Source organism: Sebastes umbrosus, chromosome 20 (genome assembly GCF_015220745.1).
Source record: "Sebastes umbrosus isolate fSebUmb1 chromosome 20, fSebUmb1.pri, whole genome shotgun sequence".
Taxonomy (NCBI): Eukaryota; Metazoa; Chordata; class Actinopteri; order Perciformes; family Sebastidae; genus Sebastes; species Sebastes umbrosus.
In genome coordinates this window covers 27,164,158-27,185,069 of record NC_051288.1, presented here as the reverse complement: position 1 = coordinate 27,185,069, position 20,912 = coordinate 27,164,158, and the positions used below count along the sequence as shown (strand labels likewise).

The 20,912-nt window shown below is 45.4% G+C and overlaps 3 protein-coding genes and 1 long non-coding RNA gene across 6 annotated transcripts in view; 2 read left to right on the top strand and 2 right to left on the bottom strand.

Moving 5' to 3' along the window:
* Window positions 1-9,763, bottom strand: part of heatr1 (HEAT repeat containing 1) — a 28,119-nt gene extending 18,356 nt beyond the window's left edge. The window contains exons 1-25 of one of the 2 annotated variants that reach the window (XM_037754523.1): window positions 9,661-9,763; window positions 8,395-8,552; window positions 8,079-8,295; window positions 7,615-7,756; window positions 7,361-7,462; window positions 6,985-7,125; window positions 6,634-6,845; window positions 6,389-6,522; window positions 6,210-6,297; window positions 5,667-5,768; window positions 5,344-5,461; window positions 4,660-4,767; window positions 4,145-4,240; window positions 3,873-3,961; window positions 3,525-3,724; window positions 2,976-3,097; window positions 2,616-2,831; window positions 2,355-2,517; window positions 1,904-2,052; window positions 1,540-1,732; window positions 1,273-1,445; window positions 968-1,132; window positions 643-885; window positions 388-519; window positions 179-282 (exon numbers count right to left, since the gene is read on the bottom strand). In XM_037754523.1, the coding sequence (XP_037610451.1) occupies window positions 179-282; window positions 388-519; window positions 643-885; window positions 968-1,132; window positions 1,273-1,445; window positions 1,540-1,732; window positions 1,904-2,052; window positions 2,355-2,517; window positions 2,616-2,831; window positions 2,976-3,097; window positions 3,525-3,724; window positions 3,873-3,961; window positions 4,145-4,240; window positions 4,660-4,767; window positions 5,344-5,461; window positions 5,667-5,768; window positions 6,210-6,297; window positions 6,389-6,522; window positions 6,634-6,845; window positions 6,985-7,125; window positions 7,361-7,462; window positions 7,615-7,756; window positions 8,079-8,295; window positions 8,395-8,536 (3,551 nt within the window). In that variant the 5' untranslated portion in view covers window positions 8,537-8,552; window positions 9,661-9,763. The remainder of the gene's footprint in view (window positions 1-178; window positions 283-387; window positions 520-642; window positions 886-967; window positions 1,133-1,272; window positions 1,446-1,539; window positions 1,733-1,903; window positions 2,053-2,354; window positions 2,518-2,615; window positions 2,832-2,975; window positions 3,098-3,524; window positions 3,725-3,872; window positions 3,962-4,144; window positions 4,241-4,659; window positions 4,768-5,343; window positions 5,462-5,666; window positions 5,769-6,209; window positions 6,298-6,388; window positions 6,523-6,633; window positions 6,846-6,984; window positions 7,126-7,360; window positions 7,463-7,614; window positions 7,757-8,078; window positions 8,296-8,394; window positions 8,553-9,660) is intronic. The other variant, XM_037754525.1, reaches the window with a different exon arrangement.
* Window positions 9,764-10,867: 1,104 nt separating this feature from the next.
* Window positions 10,868-17,432, top strand: arg1 (arginase 1). Of its 2 annotated transcripts, XM_037754558.1 has the most exons (8): window positions 10,868-11,005; window positions 11,084-11,156; window positions 12,884-13,058; window positions 14,280-14,439; window positions 14,880-14,974; window positions 15,784-15,888; window positions 16,773-16,909; window positions 17,017-17,432. In XM_037754558.1, the coding sequence occupies exons 1-8, from the start codon at window positions 10,910-10,912 to the stop codon at window positions 17,178-17,180; spliced, it is 1,005 nt and encodes a 334-aa protein (XP_037610486.1). In that variant the 5' UTR covers window positions 10,868-10,909; the 3' UTR covers window positions 17,181-17,432. The 2 variants fall into 2 exon arrangements, with proteins under 2 accessions (XP_037610486.1, XP_037610487.1); XM_037754559.1 differs by lacking the exon at window positions 16,773-16,909 and having other exon boundaries at window positions 10,869-11,005.
* Window positions 17,433-19,218: 1,786 nt separating this feature from the next.
* Window positions 19,219-19,718, top strand: LOC119479211. Its single transcript, XR_005204637.1, has 3 exons — window positions 19,219-19,314; window positions 19,376-19,535; window positions 19,597-19,718. It is a non-coding gene; the product is annotated as an uncharacterized LOC119479211 (long non-coding RNA).
* A 32-nt stretch (window positions 19,719-19,750) lies between these two features.
* Window positions 19,751-20,912, bottom strand: part of p4ha1a (prolyl 4-hydroxylase, alpha polypeptide I a) — a 16,589-nt gene continuing 15,427 nt past the window's right edge. The window contains exon 15 of the mRNA XM_037754549.1: window positions 19,751-20,514. Within this exon, the coding sequence (XP_037610477.1) occupies window positions 20,444-20,514 (71 nt within the window). The 3' untranslated portion in view covers window positions 19,751-20,443. The remainder of the gene's footprint in view (window positions 20,515-20,912) is intronic.

Here is a 20,912-nt window from a genome sequence, read left to right as displayed (position 1 = left end):
ATCCCTGTTTTAACCCTGGTTAAACCCTGATATAATCCCTGGTTAAACCCTGATATAATCCCTGGTTTAACCCTGATATAATCCCTGGTTTAACCCTGATATAATCCCTGATAAATCTCTTGTTTGACCCTGTTTTCAGCCCTGATGTATAAAGTATATAGAGTAAACGAAGCGTCACCTCTGACTCATCCTGCTCCGGCGGGTCTGCTGAACCGTCACGCTCGCTGTGGCTCTCTCTGGCGGAGCGAGCTCATTGGCCACCAGCTGACCGTCTACTGCGATCTGTCACAAAGAAACAGGACGTTAGAGGACTGACGTCACATGACACGCGACCAGGAAGGAAGCCGGAAACGGACGACGGTCGTCAGTATTCAACCGTCTGCTCACCGCTTTAAAGACGCTGCTGATGGTGTTGGCCACCAGAGGACTCCTGCTTTCCACCAGCACGTCGAACATCACCGACAGCAGCTTCTGCTGCACCGCCTCGTCTCCCAGGGCCGAGAAGAACGGCTTGGTGATCTGCAGAGACACGAAGAAGAGACATGAAGAAGAGACACGAAGAAGAGACATGAAGAAGAGAGATGAAGAAGAGAGAACCCTGGTATAATCCCGTGTTGAACCCTGGTTTGAGGTTGTCCTGACCTGTTCCAGAGCGGTGATCTGACAGCTGGGGATGTCGGGGTGCGGCTGCGTCGAGGTCCTCAGAGCTCTGATGAACAGATCCAGACAGTTGTGGTCCTCGGCCAGCAGGGGGGCCGACGCCTCGTCGTACTTCCCCAGGACCAGGTGCGTCAGCTGGGCCTCGGCCCGCAGCAGGGCGGGGGTGTCGGGGCCGCTCTGCTCCAGGAGACGCTCCAGGACAGGAAGCAGGTGTGACAGGACGGACTGAGAGGAGGAGGAGAAGACGATGAGACCACACGCCGTTCACGATGACGGTGTGAGCGTGCAGGCGTGTTCCCGCTCTCACCTGTCCGCTGACGTGGCTCAGCGCTCGCAGCAGGCTTCCGGCGCTGTACGACGGACAGCACGCCGTCTGAACGCTCTGCAGCAGCTGCTGCAGCGACGTCTGCAGCTTCTTCTGCTGCGGCTTCACTTTACCAGCAACACAGTCCTCATGGAGCGCACCCAGAGCCTGCAGTCACATTAATACATCACATATATTAAACAGTCAAACCTTTAAAGAAGAATACAATTAAATTAAATAACTGTTGATGGAAACTAAAACTCATCATGACATCATATAATAATAATTCATTTATGCCTCGGACTCACCTGGCTCAGGTATGACGGGTCGGCGATGATCTCCTCTGAGGTCTTCAGAAGCTTCTCTGTGATTGGCCGGAACGGAGAATCGTCGGCTCCTGATAGGCTCTGCAGAGCGGCGAGGGCCGCCCTCCGGACCTCCCGGACCGGAGAGGTGAGACAGCAGAACAAGGACGGGACCACTGAGAGAGACAGACAGACGGACAGACAGACGCTCGTCACCATCTTAGCTTAGCGTGTTAGCATGTTGCTGACTCCCTCTAACGAGTCTCTCACCAGGTGAGTCGGCGGCGACCAGCTGCTCCAGCGTGGCGGCCGGCTGAGCGCTCAGCAGAGCTGCGCCCACGTACAGGGCCCGGGTCTGCAGGACGGCGTCCACCTTCACGTCCAGCTGGTCTCCGTGGTTACTGCTGTATCCCCACAGCACGCACAGGAAGCGGAAGAGCACCGGTGGCTCGGCCAGGTGAACCTGGAAGAGACGGAGAGGACGGCGTTGTCTTAAAGGGACACTTCAACATTTAGTGAGCTAAGCTAAGCTAACTGTTTCCACTGTTGATGCTAAGCTAAGCTAACCAGCTTGGTACAGATCTTCTCTAACTCTCCGATGAATCACAGGTGTGAACAGGAAGTGACCTCATACCTGGATGAGCAGCTTCATTAAGTCTCTGAAGCTGCCGGCTGTCGGCCCCTCACCGGCGCCGCTGATGATGACACTGAAGAGGCGGCAGGTGAGCCCCAGGTAACAGCAGGTGTTCGTGTCCAGCTTCTCCGGGTTCCACCACACCTCACCTGGTAGAGACATTAACACACGACAGGTGAGCTCACCTGGCAGAGACATTAACACACGACAGGTGAGCTCACCTGGTAAAGACATTAACACACGACAGGTGAACTCACCTGGTAGAGATTTGAACAGACAACAGGTGAGCTCACCTGGCAGAGACGTGAATATACTGAGCATCTCGCCAGGTGAGCTCACCTGGTAGAAACATTAACACACGACAGGTGAACTCACCTGGCAGAGACGTGAACATGCTGAGCGTCTCGCCAGGTGAGCTCGTGGCTGTCACACATCCAGGAGGGTTACTGACCTTTGAAGGAGGCGTCGGGACACCTAAGGGAGGAGATGAAGTCTCTGAGCAGAGAGATGAGGACGAAGCTGAAGTCTGGCTGCTGCCCACACCTGCTCAGGTAGAGCGTCAGGGCTTCAGAGAAGGAGGAGGGGGCGGCGGCGGCAGCGGGGCGTTCTGCTTCCTGTTCAAACAGAGAAAAACAACAGAACACAACACTTACTTCTTCTGTTTCATTATGAAACGTTTTGTCTAAATCATGGATGAATCATCTCGTCTGACCTCAGCGGCGTTGGCGTTGGCGGCGGCGTCTCCGATGACCTCCAGCAGCGGCGTCTCCAGCAGCGTGTAGACCCTCTGGGCGGTGAGCAGGTGCTGGGTCTCGCTCAGCTCGCCCAGACCAAGCAGCAGAGTCTGGGTCAGAACCAGGAAGGAGGTCCTGGCTCTGAGACCAGAACCTCGCTGCTGCTGCTCCACCGACAGAGACAGCTTCTCCAGCTGAGGACAGAAAGAAGACAAACACACCGTCCTCATCTGTTACTCTTTTAAACATTTATAAACTATATATCTGTGTCTTCAGTAGGAACCGACGGGCTTCAGAAAACAACTCTACTGGAGCTGAGACGGTGTTTAAAGACTCACAGCGTCCCGTCTGGAGAACTGGTCCATGTTCGTCAGGTTCTGGATCAGCGTGGAGACGAGACGCTCGTTGGCCAAACCCAGGAAGTCGGGTTCAGAGCTCCTCTTCAGCACCTTGTCCAGCTCTGTGGAAAACATTTTTGGGCCATTTTTAGGACATTTGTTCTGACTTTTTTGTCAGATATTTTTCTGACTTTTTTCAAAAAATAATTCTGACATTTTTCTATATATATATATTTTTTTATTCTGACATTTTACATAATTTTTTGTCGGATATTTTTCCGGACATTTTTCGGTTTCGTCAGACTTTTTTAAAAAAAAAAAAACTTTCTGACATTTTCTCGGACATTTTTTTTTCAGATAATTTGGGTACTTTTTGGGACATTTTTCAGACTTTTTTCAGATATTTTGGGGACTTTTTTGTCGGATATTTTTTGGGACATTTTCGAGACATTTTCAGATTCTTCAGATTATTTTTCAGACATTTTTCATAGTTGTTTTATCACTAAAATCACTTCTGAACATTTTTGAGGCGAGAAATTATCCCGTTACCTTGAGCCCAGTTCAGGGTGAGCGGGTGTTGGCTGATGACGGAGCATCGCGCGACGCAGGAGGCGAGGCGGAGCTCTGCGGAGGAGGTGAGCACCAGGAAGGGCAGCAGCTTCCAGCCCGCCCTCTGGAGCAGCTCGCCATCGCCCTTTCCCAGCCGGGGGTCGGACAGTAAACGCACCGCCTCCGTCAGCACCGGCAGCCTGGGGGAGAGGACACAGAGCTCAGAGTTACTGAGGACACATGAAGGCATCATTTACAAGACAGTAAGAAACACAGCAGTTGTTGAAACAAATTATATATTATATATAATATCCAAGATAAGAAGATTAGTGTGTGTAGTTCACTGACCAGTGCTCAGCCACCGACAGATCCACTCTGTGCAGCAGCGACAGTAAACACGACACGGTGTCCTCGGGGTCCAAAACGTCAACCAGCACCTGAACACAAACAAGACAACTAGTTAGCTTTAAAACCTGCGATGGCATCTACAGAGCTCACAGAGCACCACACTGAAACACATCCACTCTTCAGAGGATCGTGGTCGAGGTGTTTCAGCTGCAGCTCGTCGTCCGGGGGAACGCCTGCCTCGACCCATCACACCTGTTCACCATCTCACTGACCTCCAGGACTTTGAGAGTGGCGGCCACGACCTCCGGCACGTCGTCCTTCAAGCGGTCCATGATGGTGTCTTTCAGGAAGGCTTCGTCCAAACTCTGCTGCAGAGGAGAAACGTGACCATGAGATGTGGTTAAAAGCTGCAAGAAAAAGCTGGTAAGTGGTCCTTGAGTTAAGATTATTCTCTTCTCTGAAGCGTTGATGCAAAACAGTGAAATTAACATGAATAAACTGAATATTAATGTTTTTTTTTACACTCTAATTATTATTATTCTTTGTCTTGCTTAATTTTGGGGATAATCTAGCCTGAAATTGTTGAACTACAGACAATCAGATAATTAGAATCACCGGGTTTGACAGGAAGATATACCTGTTAATCATCTGCATAGAAATTAACATTACGTGTATTAATAAGAGAATGGGGCCCAGGTTTGAGCCTTGAGGTTCACCATAAGTACGTTTTGAAGACGAGGAAATGTTCCTCCAGTGACTCTAACTTTACCCGAACCGTCTGCCTTACCTGTCCGGAGGTGATGACGCCCATCAGGTGCTCCACAGCCGAGACTCTGACTGAAGGCTGCGGGTGTTTCAGACTGAGGAACAGCGACGTCTCCGAGTCGCCCAGTATCTATATACAGAAAGGATTCATTTATACACAAGACGTAGGGCTGTCAAAGTTAACGAGATAATAATAATAATATCGTTATAAGGACACTAATTTCTTTAACGCATTAACACAACTTGTGATTTTTAGGTTGTAGCGGCTCAGTTTTAAAGCTAATGTGAAAATACTGGTATCATATGAAACTAGAATCCATTGGTACCAACCAAGATGACAACGCCAAAAACCAAGATGACAACGCCAAAAACCAAGATGACAACGCCAAAAAACCAAGATGACAACGCCAAAAACCAAGATGACAACGCCAAAAAACCAAGATGACAACGCCAAAAAACCAAGATGACAACGCCAAAAATCAAGACGACAACGCCAAAAACCAAGATGGCGACGGCCAACCATGTCATACTAACTTGTCAGAAAGGAGGTTAAATAACACTCCTTTATTACCGTTGTCATACTGTTTTTTGTTGGGAAGTTAAACAGGTCATAATTCTCTATTATCTAATTTATATTGCTGTGAAAACATCTGGATTTATTCCAGCATGGCTTCCCGTGACGTCCGCGTACAGTAGTGTGGTGTACCTGGTATTTTCCACTGCTCATGGACAAAGAGAGGAACCGGTGGAAGAGATGTTTCTGCTCGCTGCTGCTGACGTCGGTCACGTGACCCGCGAGGACGCTGTCCAGAGCTGCACAGTATCTGACGGAGGACAAACACACGGCTTCAGCATGGACTGATGGGTTTTATAGTTCATAACTTCATCAGCTGACTTTGAGCTGGGACTGATAGTAACGGACCAAACTAATACATAATTAGAATATATCCCTTCACCTCGTTAAAGATTTAAAGTGTAAAACAGTAAAATAGATACAGAGCATCAGGTAAAGTGTGGTGGCGCTCTCACCTGGACTCAAACAGGCGGACCAGAGGAAGGAGACGGCGGTCGAGGGACGACACGTCCTCAGCAGAGACTTCAGTCTGACTCAGATACTCGTCCAGCAGGAGACTGCAGGACCAACACAATCACACCTGGTTCATGATGTCACACCTGGTTCATGATGTCTCAGCAAACACAACATTTAACATTTAACAATCAGTGGACAGAAGAGCAGCGCTGAGGGACACAGACTGTGTGAGACGTTTCTGAAGTTATCAGCCACACGGGGAAACGTTAACATCTAAATATTGTCCTGGTTGTTCACGTCTGTTTATTTTCTATGATCCTTCCTCACCATTAACTCTTCTGGCATGGTGTTAAATCTGGTTTCTGCCTCTTATTGATAATCTTTATTGTTTATATTTGATTTTGAAATAAAGTTTTATTGTGTAGTGGAGCTGTTGCACAACAACGTCCCTCGGGGTGAATAAAGTTCTGTCTTATCAGGTGTTGAATGAAGCTTCAGGTTGTTGAGGACGGAGGACGAAGACAAGGACGAGGAGAGCTTACCGAGCCACGGTCCGGTCCAGGCCTCTGGTCAGAGGAACCGACTTCAGGATGGCGTCCAACACGGCGAGCTCGTCCGTCTGCGTCTCACCTGAGACAGACAGCAACAGGTAAAATGATTCCACCTGGTTTTATCACCTCAGAGAGACAGTTTCAACATGTTTTAGCTTCCAGCCTCTCACCTGAGCTGCAGGTGAACACGGCGTGGATCAGGTGAGGCAGCAGGTAGCGCAGCAGAGGGCCGACATCGTGAGCCGCCGCCATGACCTGCAGCGTTGACGCCAGCGCCGGCATCGAGCTCAGACGGCTGAACGCTCTGAGGACGGACAGACGGGAAGAAAACAGGTGAGAGGAGGGACGGGACACCAAACAGACCGACTGGAGGTTTCACCCTCAGACCAGGTGAGCTGCTGATCCCCGTTCCTACCTGGGCCCGGCGGCGCCCTCCTTCTGGTTCTGCAGCAGCACGGTGAGGCAGCCCAGACCCTCCTTGGCCAACACGGGCTCTTTGAGCAGAGACTTGCTGACGTGGGCGGCGAGCGTGTCGACCAGACTCGCCTCCATCACCACCTTCACCGCCAGCTGGCACACGATCATGTAGGTGGCGGCTCTGTAGTCCGTCAGCGAGGACTTCAGGCCCTGAAGGGACGACATCATCAGACGCCTGAGTACAAGAACTTTATCTCCAGCTGCTACTGACTATTATTTTGATTATTGATTCATCTGCTCAATTAATCAACAAATCCCAGCAGCCAGCGCTGCAGAGCGAGTCGGTTACCTTCTGGACGTACGGCAGCAGCTTGGAGATGATGGCGTCCGACACTTTATCCACGGCGTCCAGAGCCGGGACGATGGAGGAGGCGTAGAAGGAGAAGATCACTCTGAGCTGGGAGCAACTTCCTGAGTGACCCGAATACGCCTGGAGGAGGAGGAGGAGGAGGAGGAGGAAGAGGAGGAGGAGGAGGATGTAAAGCATGTAAATACTTCTTTTTTGTTTTACTTTTGTTTTTTACCGTGGTATCGAACTGGTTTCAAGAATCATCAAATTTCCCTGGTGTTGGTATCGACTACTAAATGTCTGGTGTGGTGACATCACTAGTGTGTACATCAGGACTGGCTGACAGAGAGCAGCGGCGGTGGCGTGGAGACGTTACCTGGATGGCGTTGGTGACCAGGGTGCAGATGAAGTCCATGAAGCTCAGGTCTGAGTAGCAGTGAGTGATCAGAGTTCCTCTGGACAACGGCACGCCTGGTTTCTGACCAAACAACAACACAACATAAATATATTTATATACTTCTACACATATACCGTATATCTATATATATCTATATATATCTATATATCTATGTATCTATGTATATATGTATATATGACAGGGAGAATGAGCAGCAGCGTTCAGCGTCGGACCTGCAGGACGTGCAGCCAGTTCCAGCGGTTGGTGGCGTCTCTGATGTTGACGAGCTGCAGGACTCTGACGAACACGTTGGTGTCGTGATACGGCAGCGCGCACGCCAGCAGGCTGTCGGTGTTATAGAGCTGGATGTGGAAGCTGCAACACAACGAGAGACAAATCTAAACATCCGGTCTAAGAACACGGAGACTGATCTGACAACATGGAGACTAATCTGACAACACAGAGACTGATCTGACAACACAGAGACTGATCTGACAACACAGAGATTGATCTGACAACACGGAGACTGATCTGACAACACGGAGACTGATCTGACAACACGGAGACTGATCTGACAACACAGAGACTGATCTGACAACACGGAGACTGATCTGACAACACAGAGACTGATCTGACAACACGGAGACTGATCTGACAACAAGGAGACTGATCTGAGATCGGTGATGTTTTTACGTACCGGTGAACCAGCCACTCGATGCACTTGTGAGCCGGCTTGAGGAGGAAGTACGGGCAGAGGCGGGTGAGGAAGAGCGAGATGCCGGCGTCCAGCTTCTCGTTGACCTCTTTGGACTGGACGCTACGCTCCAGGGTCAGCGAGGCCCGGCTGAACAGGGTGTCCTGGAACTCCAGGAAGGCCGGTTCGATTCCCAGCAGCTCCTCTAGCCCCGTGCAGCCTGGAGGACAGAGGACAGAGGACAGGGATTTCATCACATCAACATGTTTTAGGGGAGATCCGGTGATCATTATGGACCCGGTCCCGGTCCAGGACTCACCGAGGGCGTAGAAGGTGCTTCTGTCCATGGAAGCAGCATCTTTGGGGTCGAAGAGGAGCGAGGCGACCTCTCGTCGCGTCAGCAGGTTGGGGTCGCTCTGAGGCAGCGCGAGCCTCTTCAGCTGGTGGGCCAACGAGGTCATGATGACGGTTCTCAATCTGATGGAGACACCAACATTAAACTCACATTACCGGAACCCGTAAGGACGCTTCAACTTCTCCTGTTACTGGTTTGGTTGTGTGAAAATTCTTAAGAATTAAAAGTTCATTGCCCTTTCAAATGATGTACTTCATTATTATTATTATAATAATTATTATTATTACCAATATATCAGTGGCATAAAATGGTCTCAAAATGACAATATTATGGTTTACCACAATTATTTCTGGGACAAAATATCACGCAATAAATGTAGTTATGTCACAGGCCTAACAGAATAATAAGTAAGAAATAATTTTAATATGTTATTGCCGAATTGAAAAGTGGATCTTTTGGGTTAAGAAAAAGTCTTAACTCTACTTCTGTGTAAATGGAACACTTTCTGATGAGCAAGAAAACATTAAAAGTGGATTTTTTCAAGGGGGTTTGGCATGTAAATGAATTCCAGATCAGCTGTATTCAGATAGTAATCAGAGTAGTAACTGCAGCCAAACATTAAATCAGCATGTTTAAGATGAAGCCTCAATGTGCTTCATTGTGTCTCTGGTGAGGAACATCAGACCAAACTCTGTTGGATAAAGGAACGAATTAAAGGTTCTTCTGACTACTTGGTAATATTGGGAGTTCCTTGTCACTCTTTTAAAAGAAGAAAAAGAAGATAGTTAAATGAGTAATTATTTTAATATGCTATTGCCGAATTGCAAAGTGGATCTTTATGGTTAAGAAAAAGTGTTAACTTCACTTCTGTGTAAATGGAACACTTTCTGATGAGCAAGAAAACATTAAAAGTGGAGTTTTTTCAAGGGGGTTTGGCATGTAAATGAATTCTAGATCAGCTGTATTTAGATAGTAATCAGAGTAGTAACTGCAGTCAAATATACTGTATTAACACAACTAGTTAACTTCAGATTAACTAGTTCAACTAGATTAAAGCTGATGTTTATCTACAGCAACACATGTTAGCTAGTTAAGCTAACTAGCTGATTCCTAACTTCTTTTGCAGGTTAAATGAAGCTAAATGTCTGTAAAACACGTGTAAACACACCGGAACAATAATCACAATATTAACAAATCAAATAAGATCATTTAAATAAGAAAACATCCAACCTTTAACTCTGTAATCCTGTAAAACCTTTAACTCTGGAACTCAACAGACACAAACACACGTGGGCTCGGTGTTGACCTCGCTCTGGGTGGTTCTACATCCGGGTTACGTCAAGGCGGGTGCTAGCCAATCACAGCACAGTAGGGCGGGACGTCGATGCAACGACCAGCCAATCACAGCCCAGTAGGGCGGAACGTCGAGGCAACGACCAGCCAATCACAGCCCAGTAATATTAGCCAATGGAGTGTGATGCTGTGCAACATGCTGCCTTCCACTCTGAAATATATCAATTATTTCTTTTTTTAAATGTTTTTGAGAGCTACAAGTTCTTTAAACATGTTCATGGAGCATATATACTGTATATATTTAGATATGTACTGTATATTAGTATTCTGGGGGTATTGTTCCTGTGCAGAGGGTAGTTTAGTTTATTTATTGACTACACTGAGGGCGTTTTATATTTTTATAATTTATTTATTTATTTGTATGCTGAAAAATTTCTGAAAAAAAAGTTTGAGAAAAAAAGTCCGAAAAATGTTAGAAAACAAAAGTCTAAACAATGTCTGAAAAAGGTAAAAAAAAAAAAAAAAAAAAAGACTGAAAAAATTCTGAAAAAAAAGTTTGAGAAAAAAAGTCCGAAAAATGTTAGAAAACAATGTCTGAAAAAGGTAAAAAAAAAAAAAAAAAAAAAGTCTGAAAAGAATGTCCGTAAAAAAAAGTCTGAAAAAAGTCTGAAAAGAAAGTGTGAAAAAAAGTCTGAAAAATTTCTGAAAAAAAAGTTTGAGAAAAAAAGTCCAAAAAATGTTAGAAAACAATGTCTGAAAAAGGTAAAAAGAAAAAAAAAAAAGTCTGAAAAATGTCTGAAAAAAAAGTTTGAAAAAAAAAGTTTGAAAAATGTTAGAAAACAAAAGTCTAAACAATGTCTGAAAAAGGTAAAAAAAAAAAAAAAAGTCTAATAAAGTCTGAAAAAAAAATTTGAAAAAAAAATCTGAAAATTTTTATGAAAAAAAAGTATATATATATATATATATATATAATTCAATGTCAGTAACAAAATGAGTAAAATGTTGCAGCTGGAGTAGAAGATAGACATCATGCTGCTGTCCTGAAACAAAATAAATGAATTAGAGTTCAGCTTAGTCATTAACTCAGGAGTGACGTCACAGCCCATCACGTCACCGTGGGCCGGTCGGTGACGTCACGGGGGTGTTTTTAGGAGGCTCGTGCGGGTCTGTCTGTGTGTCAGTCATCATGAAGAGGCTGCTGAGGCAGCTCGGGACTCTTCATCCTCCTCCTCCTCCTCAGCGCTCTGCGGGGATCATAGGAGCACCTTTCTGCAGAGGACAGGTGAGTGCACGAGGGGACAGGTGCACGGTGCACGGCGTGCGTGCTTGTGTGAGTGACGTCAGTGTGCTTGTTCTGCAGCTTCGAGGCGGAGGGGACCAGGGACCCGACCGGATCCGGGCCGCGGGCCTGCTGACCCGCCTGACCGAGACAGGTGAGTCACAGGGTGGGGGGGGGGGAGAAGAACTCTGATCTGATACCTGAGCTAAATACTACTAACTACATTTAATATCCTGCTGGAGTAAAGGTACGTGGTAGTATTATTTATATTTAAGGAGTATTACCAGCTAAATGTACTCAAAGTATCACAAGTAGAAGTAGTAGAAGTATTCAGATCCTCTAGTTCAGTAAAAGTACTAATACCACAGTGTAGAATACTCTGTTACAGTAAAGGTACTAATACCACAGTGTAGAATACTCTGTTACAGTAAAGGTACTAATACCACAGTGTAGAATACTCTGTTACAGTAAAGGTACTAATACCACAGTGTAGAATACTCTGTTACAGTAAAGGTACTAATACCACAGTGTAGAATACTCTGTTACAGTAAAGGTACTAATACCACAGTGTAGAATACTAGTGTATAAATACTCTGTTACTGATGATCAGTACATTGATATGTGGATTTATGCTCTAAAGGAAGACTAAACTTCACTTCACTGTTTTATTGATGCATCCAAGGCCTGAGACAGAATAAATATATGTATATATATATATGTGTGTGTGTTTTGAAGTGGGGTTGTATGTATACTCCGTGTTCTGAGAGGTTAAATTAGTGTTTTTATGAATGGAGTCTGGTGGCTTTGAGGAGAGCGATATAACGGCGTCAGTAACTCAGGTAAGGTCTGTAACTCAGTTGATCATTTATTTTGAGGTGAATCAACTCCCCAGTATGAACACTCTGGTAGTCCGTATTTATTATTATTATTATTATTATGTAAATCATTAGGTCCTAAACGTTGTGAAATAAACTAACAGCTGAATCCAGAGTTATTATATCAGGATCAACTGTGACTTTTGAGCTCTTCACTGTAAAACATGTATGTGTTAATTAATTAATATTATATTATATTATATTATATATAATATTAATTTTAATGTTAATTAATATTGTTGTTGTTTAATAACAGTTGATTTAATCTGTGTGTTGATGTTTAAACTCAACTTTATTAGTCGTTACAGTGACAGTCAGTCTGTGTATCTGGGACACGTGCACGTTAATCTGATGAGATTTACAGCTCAGTGTGTGTGTGTGTGTGTGTGTGTGTGTGAGTGTGACCTTGGTCCTCACAACACACACACAGAAATAGATCTCTGTGTGTGTGTGTGTGTGTATGAATATGTAAACATATTAAATATAATACATTCAGTTCAATCTCGTGTGAACGCTCGCACCAGCTGAGTCAACGTCAGCCGGGTGGGGTTGTATGTAAACTCTCCTCCTCTGGGGGATTAAACTAGTGTTTCTGTGAATGGAGTCTGGTGGCTTTAAGAGAGCGATGTAACGGCATCAGAAAGGGCGAGGTAAAGGGCCGTCTGACGGCGAGGTAAAGGAGGTAATCCGTCAGACTGATCCCAGTCCTCTGGAGCGATGTACTTGTTGTACTTGTACACATTAACAGTTCATGAGTCACTGATGCGCGGTACGATGACCTCTCTGTGGAAACATGTTGACTTACATTGCAAAATGAAAACATTTCCACACAGAGAGAGAGAGAGAGATGATCTACTGACTGTTAATGTTCACCCAGAGAGCATTCTGGGTAATCTACCTGTCATGGCGGTTTCTCTTCTTCTTCTCTGATTGAATGAAATAAAGAAGAAGAAGAGATGTAAACCGATGTGTGTTCATGTTGAGGTTTCTGTGTTTGTGTCTGCAGGCTGTGCAGTGAAGGATTATGGGAACCTGGCGTTTGAGGACGTGGTGGACGACCAGCCGGTGGGCCTGGTGAAACGGGCGCGGGCGGTGGGCGCCGCCAACCAGAGGCTGTCTGAGGCCGTGCACGCCGTGAAGAAGGACGGACACACCGCCGTGATGCTGGGAGGAGACCACAGGTCAGCGAGTACTCACTGACTTTACTGCAGGAAAAGTACTACTACCACACATTAAGAATACTCTGTTACAGTTAAAGTACTACTACCACACATTAAGAATACTCTGTTACAGTTAAAGTACTACTACCACACATTAAGAATACTCTGTTACAGTTAAAGTACTACTACCACACATTAAGAATACTCTGTTACAGTTAAAGTACTACTACCACACATTAAGAATACTCTGTTACAGTTAAAGTACTACTACCACACATTAAGAATACTCTGTTACAGTTAAAGTACTACTACCACACTGTAGAATACTCTGTTACAGTTAAAGTACTACTACCACACATTAAGAATACTCTGTTACAGTTAAAGTACTACTACCACACTGTAGAATACTCTGTTACAGTTAAAGTACTACTACCACACATTAAGAATACTCTGTTACAGTTAAAGTACTACTACCACACTGTAGAATACTCTGTTACAGTTAAAGTACTACTACCACACTGTAAGAATACTCTGTTACAGTTAAAGTACTACTAGAGAGTTCCATGTGTACTTCAGTGTAGTACTTTCTAGAGTTTCATGTTCATGTCCCTTCACAGTTGAACTTCTATGTTTCCTGTCTGTTATTGATTAGCTGCCGCTGCTTCTCGTCTGTCTTCAGTAAATGGTTAAATCTGTGAACAGACTCTGGTGTGTGTGTGTGTGTGTGTGTGTGTGTGTGTGTGTGTGTGTGTTCAGTAACAGCAGCATCATCGCCTGTCAATCATCCACCAGCAGATCAAACACAGTGATCGATCAGTTCAGTCTCAGTCCGTCTTTACTCAACGTGGTCGGTTCTATTCACGTGTACCTGTAGTATAGTATAATATTTAATATTCATTCAGGAGAGACGTCTGTTGTTGTTTAGAATTTAATTTATTACTTTTATATTTTTATTTGTTGAACTGAACAGAGCAGCAGATTTATTTATTTATTTATTTATTATTAGCAGCAGATTTCTCAGTTTAAAGGCTTCATGAAGAGACTTTAATCATCTGAGTCAGTGAGGTTAAAACTAAAGGATCAGTATTATATATTATATATTAGTATAGTAATGTGATTTAATGGTTCTTTCACCTCAGTATAACTGTTAACCTGACTAACTTTGACTTGGGACTTGAGTTCAAAGACGTGGGACTTTCCAGACGCCGCGATGACCTCGCTCTGTCTCTGTGTTTTCCTCAGTCTGGCCATCGGCTCCATTCACGGTCACGCGGCGGCGGTGGGAGATCTGAGCGTCGTGTGGGTCGACGCCCATGCCGACATCAACACGCCGCTGAGCTCGTACACCGGAAACATCCACGGGCAGCCCGTCTCCTACCTCCTCCACGAGCTGCACTCTAAGGTCAGTTTATCAGGGACGGGTCGTCCTGAAGGTGGCGCTGGAGGACAGACGATGAGGTCTGAGGTCGGACACGCCCTCAGACCTCAGGGCGTGAAACGACACGCCCACCAAACGAGAGAAAACGCAGCTCAGAGCCGCCGCACGCCGCTCTGAGGAAACATGTCGTTCAACCCTTAAACTGTTCCCGTCTGTAACCGTCTGTTCCCGCCTGTACCCGTCTGTTCCCGCCTGTAACCGTCTGTTCCCGTCTGTTCCCGTCTGTACCCGTCTGTTCCCGCCTGTAACCGTCTGTTCCCGCCTGTTCCCGTCTGTAACCGTCTGTTCCCGCCTGTTCCCGTCTGTAACCGTCTGTTCCCGTCTGTAACCGTCTGTAACCGCTTGTTCCCGTCTGTTCCCGCCTGTTACCGTCTGTTCCCGTCTGTTGTTCTTCGTGTCACCAGATTCCCGTCCTTCCAAACTTCTCGTGGATCAAGCCGTGCGTGTCGGCCAGAGATCTGGTCTACATCGGACTGAGAGACGTCGATCCAGCAGAGCAGTAAGTTTTCGTCTCACGTCACCAGCCAGGTTTCTGTTAACGCGTCTTTATGCACATTTGACGCATCATATTTAATTCTCCGTGTTGTATAAATCTTCCACATTGTGCAAAGCAGAATATCTTCAGAGGAGCGTTGAGCGTTGAGCGTTGATCGTTGAGCGTTGATCGTTGATCTTTGAGCGTTGATCGTTGATCGTTGATCTTTGAGCGTTGAGCGTTGATCTTTGAGCGTTGAGCGTTGATCTTTGATCTTTGAGCGTTGAGCGTTGAGCGTTGATCTTTGATCTTTGAGCGTTGAGCGTTGATCTTTGAGCGTTGAGCGTTGATCTTTGAGCGTTGAGCGTTGAGCGTTGAGCGTTGATCTTTGAGCGTTGATCGTTGATCTTTGAGCGTTGAGCGTTGATCTTTGAGCGTTGATCGTTGAGCGTTGATCGTTGATCTTTGAGCGTTGAGCGTTGAGCGTTGATCTTTGAGCGTTGATCGTTGATCTTTGAGCATTGAGCGTTGATCTTTCATCTTTGAGCGTTGAGCGTTGAGCGTTGATCGTTGAGCGTTGATCGTTGATCGTTGATCTTTGAGCGTTGAGCGTTGAGCGTTGATCTTTGAGCGTTGATCGTTGATCTTTGAGCGTTGAGCGTTGATCTTTGAGCGTTGAGCGTTGAGCGTTGATCTTTGAGCGTTGAGCGTTGAGCGTTGAGCGTTGATCGTTGAGCGTTGAGCGTTGATCTTTGAGCGTTGAGCGTTGAGCGTTAATTGTTTTAAACGAGTTAATAACGAGTTAATAACTGGTGTTTCTTGTCCTCTCCCAGTTACATCCTGAAGCTTCTGGGCGTGAAGGTGTTTTCCATGTCAGAGCTGGATCATCTCGGTGTAGCCAGAGTCATGGAGGAGACCTGCGACTACCTCACGGCCAAGTAATCTTTCATTGATTTTGATTTTTAGAAAGTTGGGGGTAATTTTTTTGTAGTAATTTTATTATTTTATTTATTATTTTTTATGTAATTTCTATTTAAATGAATTTTTTCACAAATCATAAAATCACAAAAAATTGTAGATGTTGAAATATATTTTTTTTGGAAGGGGGGGGGATTTATTATTAATTGTGATTTTATTATTTTATTTTATTTATCAATTTATTATTTTGTATATCATTTTTTTTTATTTTATATAAAAAAATTCTCTATGAATGTTCTGTAAAACCAATAGAATTTGATCATAAAAAAATCAATAAAAATTCTTTCTTGAAATTTTAATAATTAAAAAAAAAAATCAGAAAAATGTTCCATGAAAACTGCTGAAGAAGAAGAAGAGGTGGATGATGATGGATGATGGTGGATGATGATGGATGTTGGTGGATGATGGTGGATGATGGTGGATGTTGGTGGATGATGATGGATGTTGGTGGATGTTGGTGGATGATGGTGGATGATGGTGGATGTTGGTGGATGATGGTGGATGATGGTGGATGATGGTGGATGTTGGTGGATGATGGTGGATGATGGTGGATGTTGGTGGATGTTGGTGGATGTTGGTGGATGTTGGTGAATGATGGTGGATGTTGGTGGATGATGGTGGATGTTGGTGGATGATGGTGGATGTTGGTGGATGTTGTTGTGGTGAGAGTCGGTTACCTTCGCGGTGGTTGTTGTGGTGAGAGTCGGTTACCTTCGCGGTGGTTGTTGTGGTGAGAGTCGGTTACCTTCGCGGTGGTTGTTGTGGTGAGAGTCGGTTACCTTCGCGGTGGTTGTTGTGGTGAGAGTCGGTTACCTTCGAGGTGTTTCTCTTATTATTTGTACAGAGTGAAGAAACCGATCCACCTGAGCTACGACATCGATGCCATCGACCCGTCTGTTACCCCGGCGACGGGGACACCTGTAGTCGGGGGGCTCACCTACAGAGAGGGAGTCTACATCGCCGAACACATCGGTCAGACCGGTACGACTCCAACCAATCAGAATACTCTCAGCCAGTTAGCTTAGCTTAGCATAAAGAGCGGGAACATACAGCGAGCTTGATGAATCCCACCTGTGCTCGTCCTGCAGGTCTCCTGTCGGCGGTGGACATGGTGGAGGTGAATCCTCTGAGGGGTCAGACCGAGGAGGACGTCCGGTCCACGGTCAGCACGGCGGTGGATCTGCTGCTCGGCTGTTTCGGACGCCTCCGTGGTGGAAACCACGCGCCGGATTACCGCCTGCCGGAGCCTTGACCTTGGGGGGACGCTGGCTTCTCCTACTGTCCCGATGGACACCTGAACGTCTCAGGAACTAAAAGGACAATCACATTAAACTCCCGTTGTCAGTGAAGTGCACGCTCACCGAACCAAAGAAACAGCGATGTTCCTGTGAACAGAGCGCTCACTCTCTCTCTTCTGCTCAGGACTCAGCTTTGATTTAAAATCAAATCATTTATTGATTCATCTGCTGTATTTGTGTTTAATAAATAATCGATGGACAAAATGTTCCAGTGACTCATCAATTTATTGTTTGAGCTTTAAATTTGAATAAACTTCCTCAAATTAAATTCATCAAAATGAATTGAAAATAATGTTTTATAATCTGGAAATGTCATAAAACACATTTGATGCTGTTAAATCAACTGACATGATGGAAACAAGCAGCGGATGTTAAAACTGAACTCACAAGGACACAATCCAACGTGTTCGTGTCTCCAGTCGGGTTGCAAAGGGTCGGAAAATCTCCACGGGAAGTTCAATTAAGTTTGCATCAGTGCGTTATACTTTATTTATTCTGATTAGATTAGAAACAAATTTTACATTTTACAAACACAAAACATCCTCCGTTACATTCAGAAAACATAATCATTTATATATATAATAAACATTTCTTTGCATAAAATAATAATGTTGTGTATCAGGCGGACGGTGAAACAGATCTGAGGTCAGTGATGAAGGACATTTAAAGGAGAGCTGTTTTAACATATAAAGGGACTGTGTGTAACTTCTTACACGTATAAATCATTGCTGGTCGGTGTCTCATGGTCTCTCGTGTGTCTCATGGTCTCTCGTGTGTCTCATGGTCTCTCGTGTGTCTCATGGTCTCTCGTGTGTCTCATGGTCTCTCGTGTGTCTCATGGTCTCTCGTGTGTCTCATGGTCTCTCGTGTGTCTCCGCTGTTCAGACTCAGACTCCAACACAAACTCCAGTGAAGCACCAAACCCTCTTGGTTGTATCTGGTGAAGCCCGTCTGTTAAACAGTGTTGGCCGCGGTCGGCAGCTGAAGGTCTGATGACATCATTCTGCATAATAAGTAGCCTTGTGTTTACAGCTGTGTGTTTACAGCTGTGTGCGTCTGAGCTCAGCCGGTCAGATTCACGGCCGTGACGGAACACGTCGTGGAAAACAAAAACACAAAAAACTCGAGCACGTTAAACTTTCTGTCGGGACGTTATAATCGGGCTGTAATCGGGCTGATATGGTGGAGTCTGAACCGGGCTGACTGTCGTTTGGACTAGTCACAGTGACGTTATCGATATCTGGAATACGAGCTGTGACTAGTCAGAATGTAGTTGTGGATTTCTCTGATGTTTATTCATGATAGTCAAGCTGAGCTGTTAAATGTTAAAACGGCTGGACAGAAGAACGACCTTCAGAGGAGCTGCATGAGATTCACTGTTTAAACAAAAGACAACATGAGGAGGAACAGAAGGAGGAGGAGGAGGAGAAGAACGAGGAGGAGGAGGAGGAGGAACAGGAGGAGGAGAAGAACGAGGAGGTACAGTAGGAGCAGGAGGAGGTACAGGAGGAGGAACAAGAGGAGGAGGAGGAGGAGGGAGTGACAGAAGCATGTAAAGTCAGGTGACAGTATTATCAGGGTAATATAATGTGTACCTTTACTTTCATCATCATTCTGAATACTTGTACTTGTAACAGAGTATTTCCTCACGCTGGTATTACTACTTTCACTGAACCCTTCTGCCTCTCTAGAAACAGCTGCTCTGACGTCCTTAGAGGACAAAAATGTCCCCTTCCTACAACTGCTATAAAAATACTATATATTAATATTATATTCTATAGGGGGGGTAAAGGAGGTCTTTAGGGGGAGATAGCAGGTCAGCAGTACATGTCACAGAGAAGTGGTGAACATCATCTGAACGCTGTGAACATGGAGATTAATCTGAGATGATGCTCAGCGCTGAGGGTTAAATTCATCTACTCATAAATCAGAAATAATCTCCCCTAGTGGACACCAGGAGAACAGCAGGTATCTGCCGTTCCCCTAGTGGACACCAGGAGAACAGCAGGTATCTGCCGTTCCCCTAGTGGACACCAGGAGAACAGCAGGTCTCTGCCGTTCCCCTAGTGGACACCAGGAGAACAGCAGGTCTCTGCCGTTCCCCTAGTGGACACCAGGAGAACAGCAGGTATCAGCAGGAGAACAGCAGGTCTCTGCCGTTCCCCTAGTGGACACCAGGAGAACAGCAGGTATCTGCCGTTCCCCTAGTGGACACCAGGAGAACAGCAGGTATCTGCCGTTCCCCTAGTGGACACCAGGAGAACAGCAGGTCTCTGCCGTTCCCCTAGTGGACACCAGGAGAACAGCAGGTCTCTGCCGTTCCCCTAGTGGACACCAGGAGAACAGCAGGTATCAGCAGGAGAACAGCAGGTCTCTGCCGTTCCCCTAGTGGACACCAGGAGAACAGCAGGTCTCTGCCCCAAACATTAGCAAACGGCTCCATCTGGTGTTAAACAACAGAACGTCCAGTGTTGAAGCAGAGCTCCAGATTACAGCCGGATGGAACAGAACCAATGATTTGATGCTGTAATGGGATCAAACTGTGGTTTCAATGGGGACACACTTTATTATAGAAGCTGAGGCTACACTTACAATATAATAATAATAATAATAATAATAATGATAAAACTCACACTCTTGACAAAATGATTTAAAATGAAAAAAGGCAGAAATGTCCCTAGAGATGCACAGGAGTTAAATAAAACATAAAGGTTAATAAACGAGAGACGGAGTGGTTTTTTTAACAGTGTGAATAAACATAAATAAATTATTATTTAAGGTGTAAAGTGAAAAAAAAAAAGCAGCTTTAGCTCAACAGTGACTTCATTTAGGGAGAGTTCAGGTGAACGGAGTGACATCATCAGAGCTTTTAACAACCACCTGATCGTCAGTGAGTTATTATTCAGTCATGATTTCAAATGTGTTTTTAATCAACAAATTAAGTTCTTAATTAAAATGTATTCATATTTGAAAGTTACTGAATATTGATTCTGATAATTGGCTTTTAAAAAGAGGTTGTAGAGCACACACACACACACACACACACACAGTAACACACTCACTCTTCAGATGAATCACACGTGCAGCCGCGGACTCAGCAGCTTGAAGGGTTGAGGAAGATGAGGAGGAGGAGGAGGAGGAGGAAGAGGAGGAGGAGGAGCAGGAGGAAGAGGAGGAGGAGGAAGAGGAGTAGGAGGAGGAGGAGGGGGAGGGTCGGTCAGTCAGTCTCCTGGAGGCCACAGCGCCTCCTGAACTCCTGCCCTCGTTCATGGATCCATTTATTAGACACTGCGGACAGACAGAGAGATGATGATGATGATTTGTTGTTCACAGTGTAACATTATCGTGTCGAGCCCTGATCCCCGGTACCGACAGTACCATAGAAAAATGGATACCGTCACGTTTTTCAGAATTTTGTCATCGACTTGGTACCGAAGTATCGGTTCTGGTGACCTCCCTAGTTTACAGATGTTCACACATGTTGTTGTTGTTGTTGTTGGTGTTGGTGTTGGTGTTGTTGGTGTTGTTGTTGGTGGTGTTGGTGTTGGTGTTGGTGTTGGTGTTGTTGGTGTTGGTGTTGGTGTTGTTGGTGTTGGTGTTGTTGGTGTTGTTGTTGGTGGTGTTGGTGTTGGTGTTGGTGTTGTTGGTGTTGTTGGTGTTGGTGTTGTTGTTGTTGTTGTTGTTGT

Bases quoted from the DNA above. Each gene is read 5' to 3' on its own strand.
- arg1 (XM_037754558.1), top strand. From the start codon at position 10,910: ATGAAGAGGCTGCTGAGGCAGCTCGGGACTCTTCATCCTCCTCCTCCT. The intron at 11,006-11,083 runs GTGAGTGCACGA...CTTGTTCTGCAG, and splicing joins CACCTTTCTGCAGAGGACAG to CTTCGAGGCGGAGGGGACCA. The intron at 16,910-17,016 runs GTACGACTCCAA...CTCGTCCTGCAG, and splicing joins CGAACACATCGGTCAGACCG to GTCTCCTGTCGGCGGTGGAC.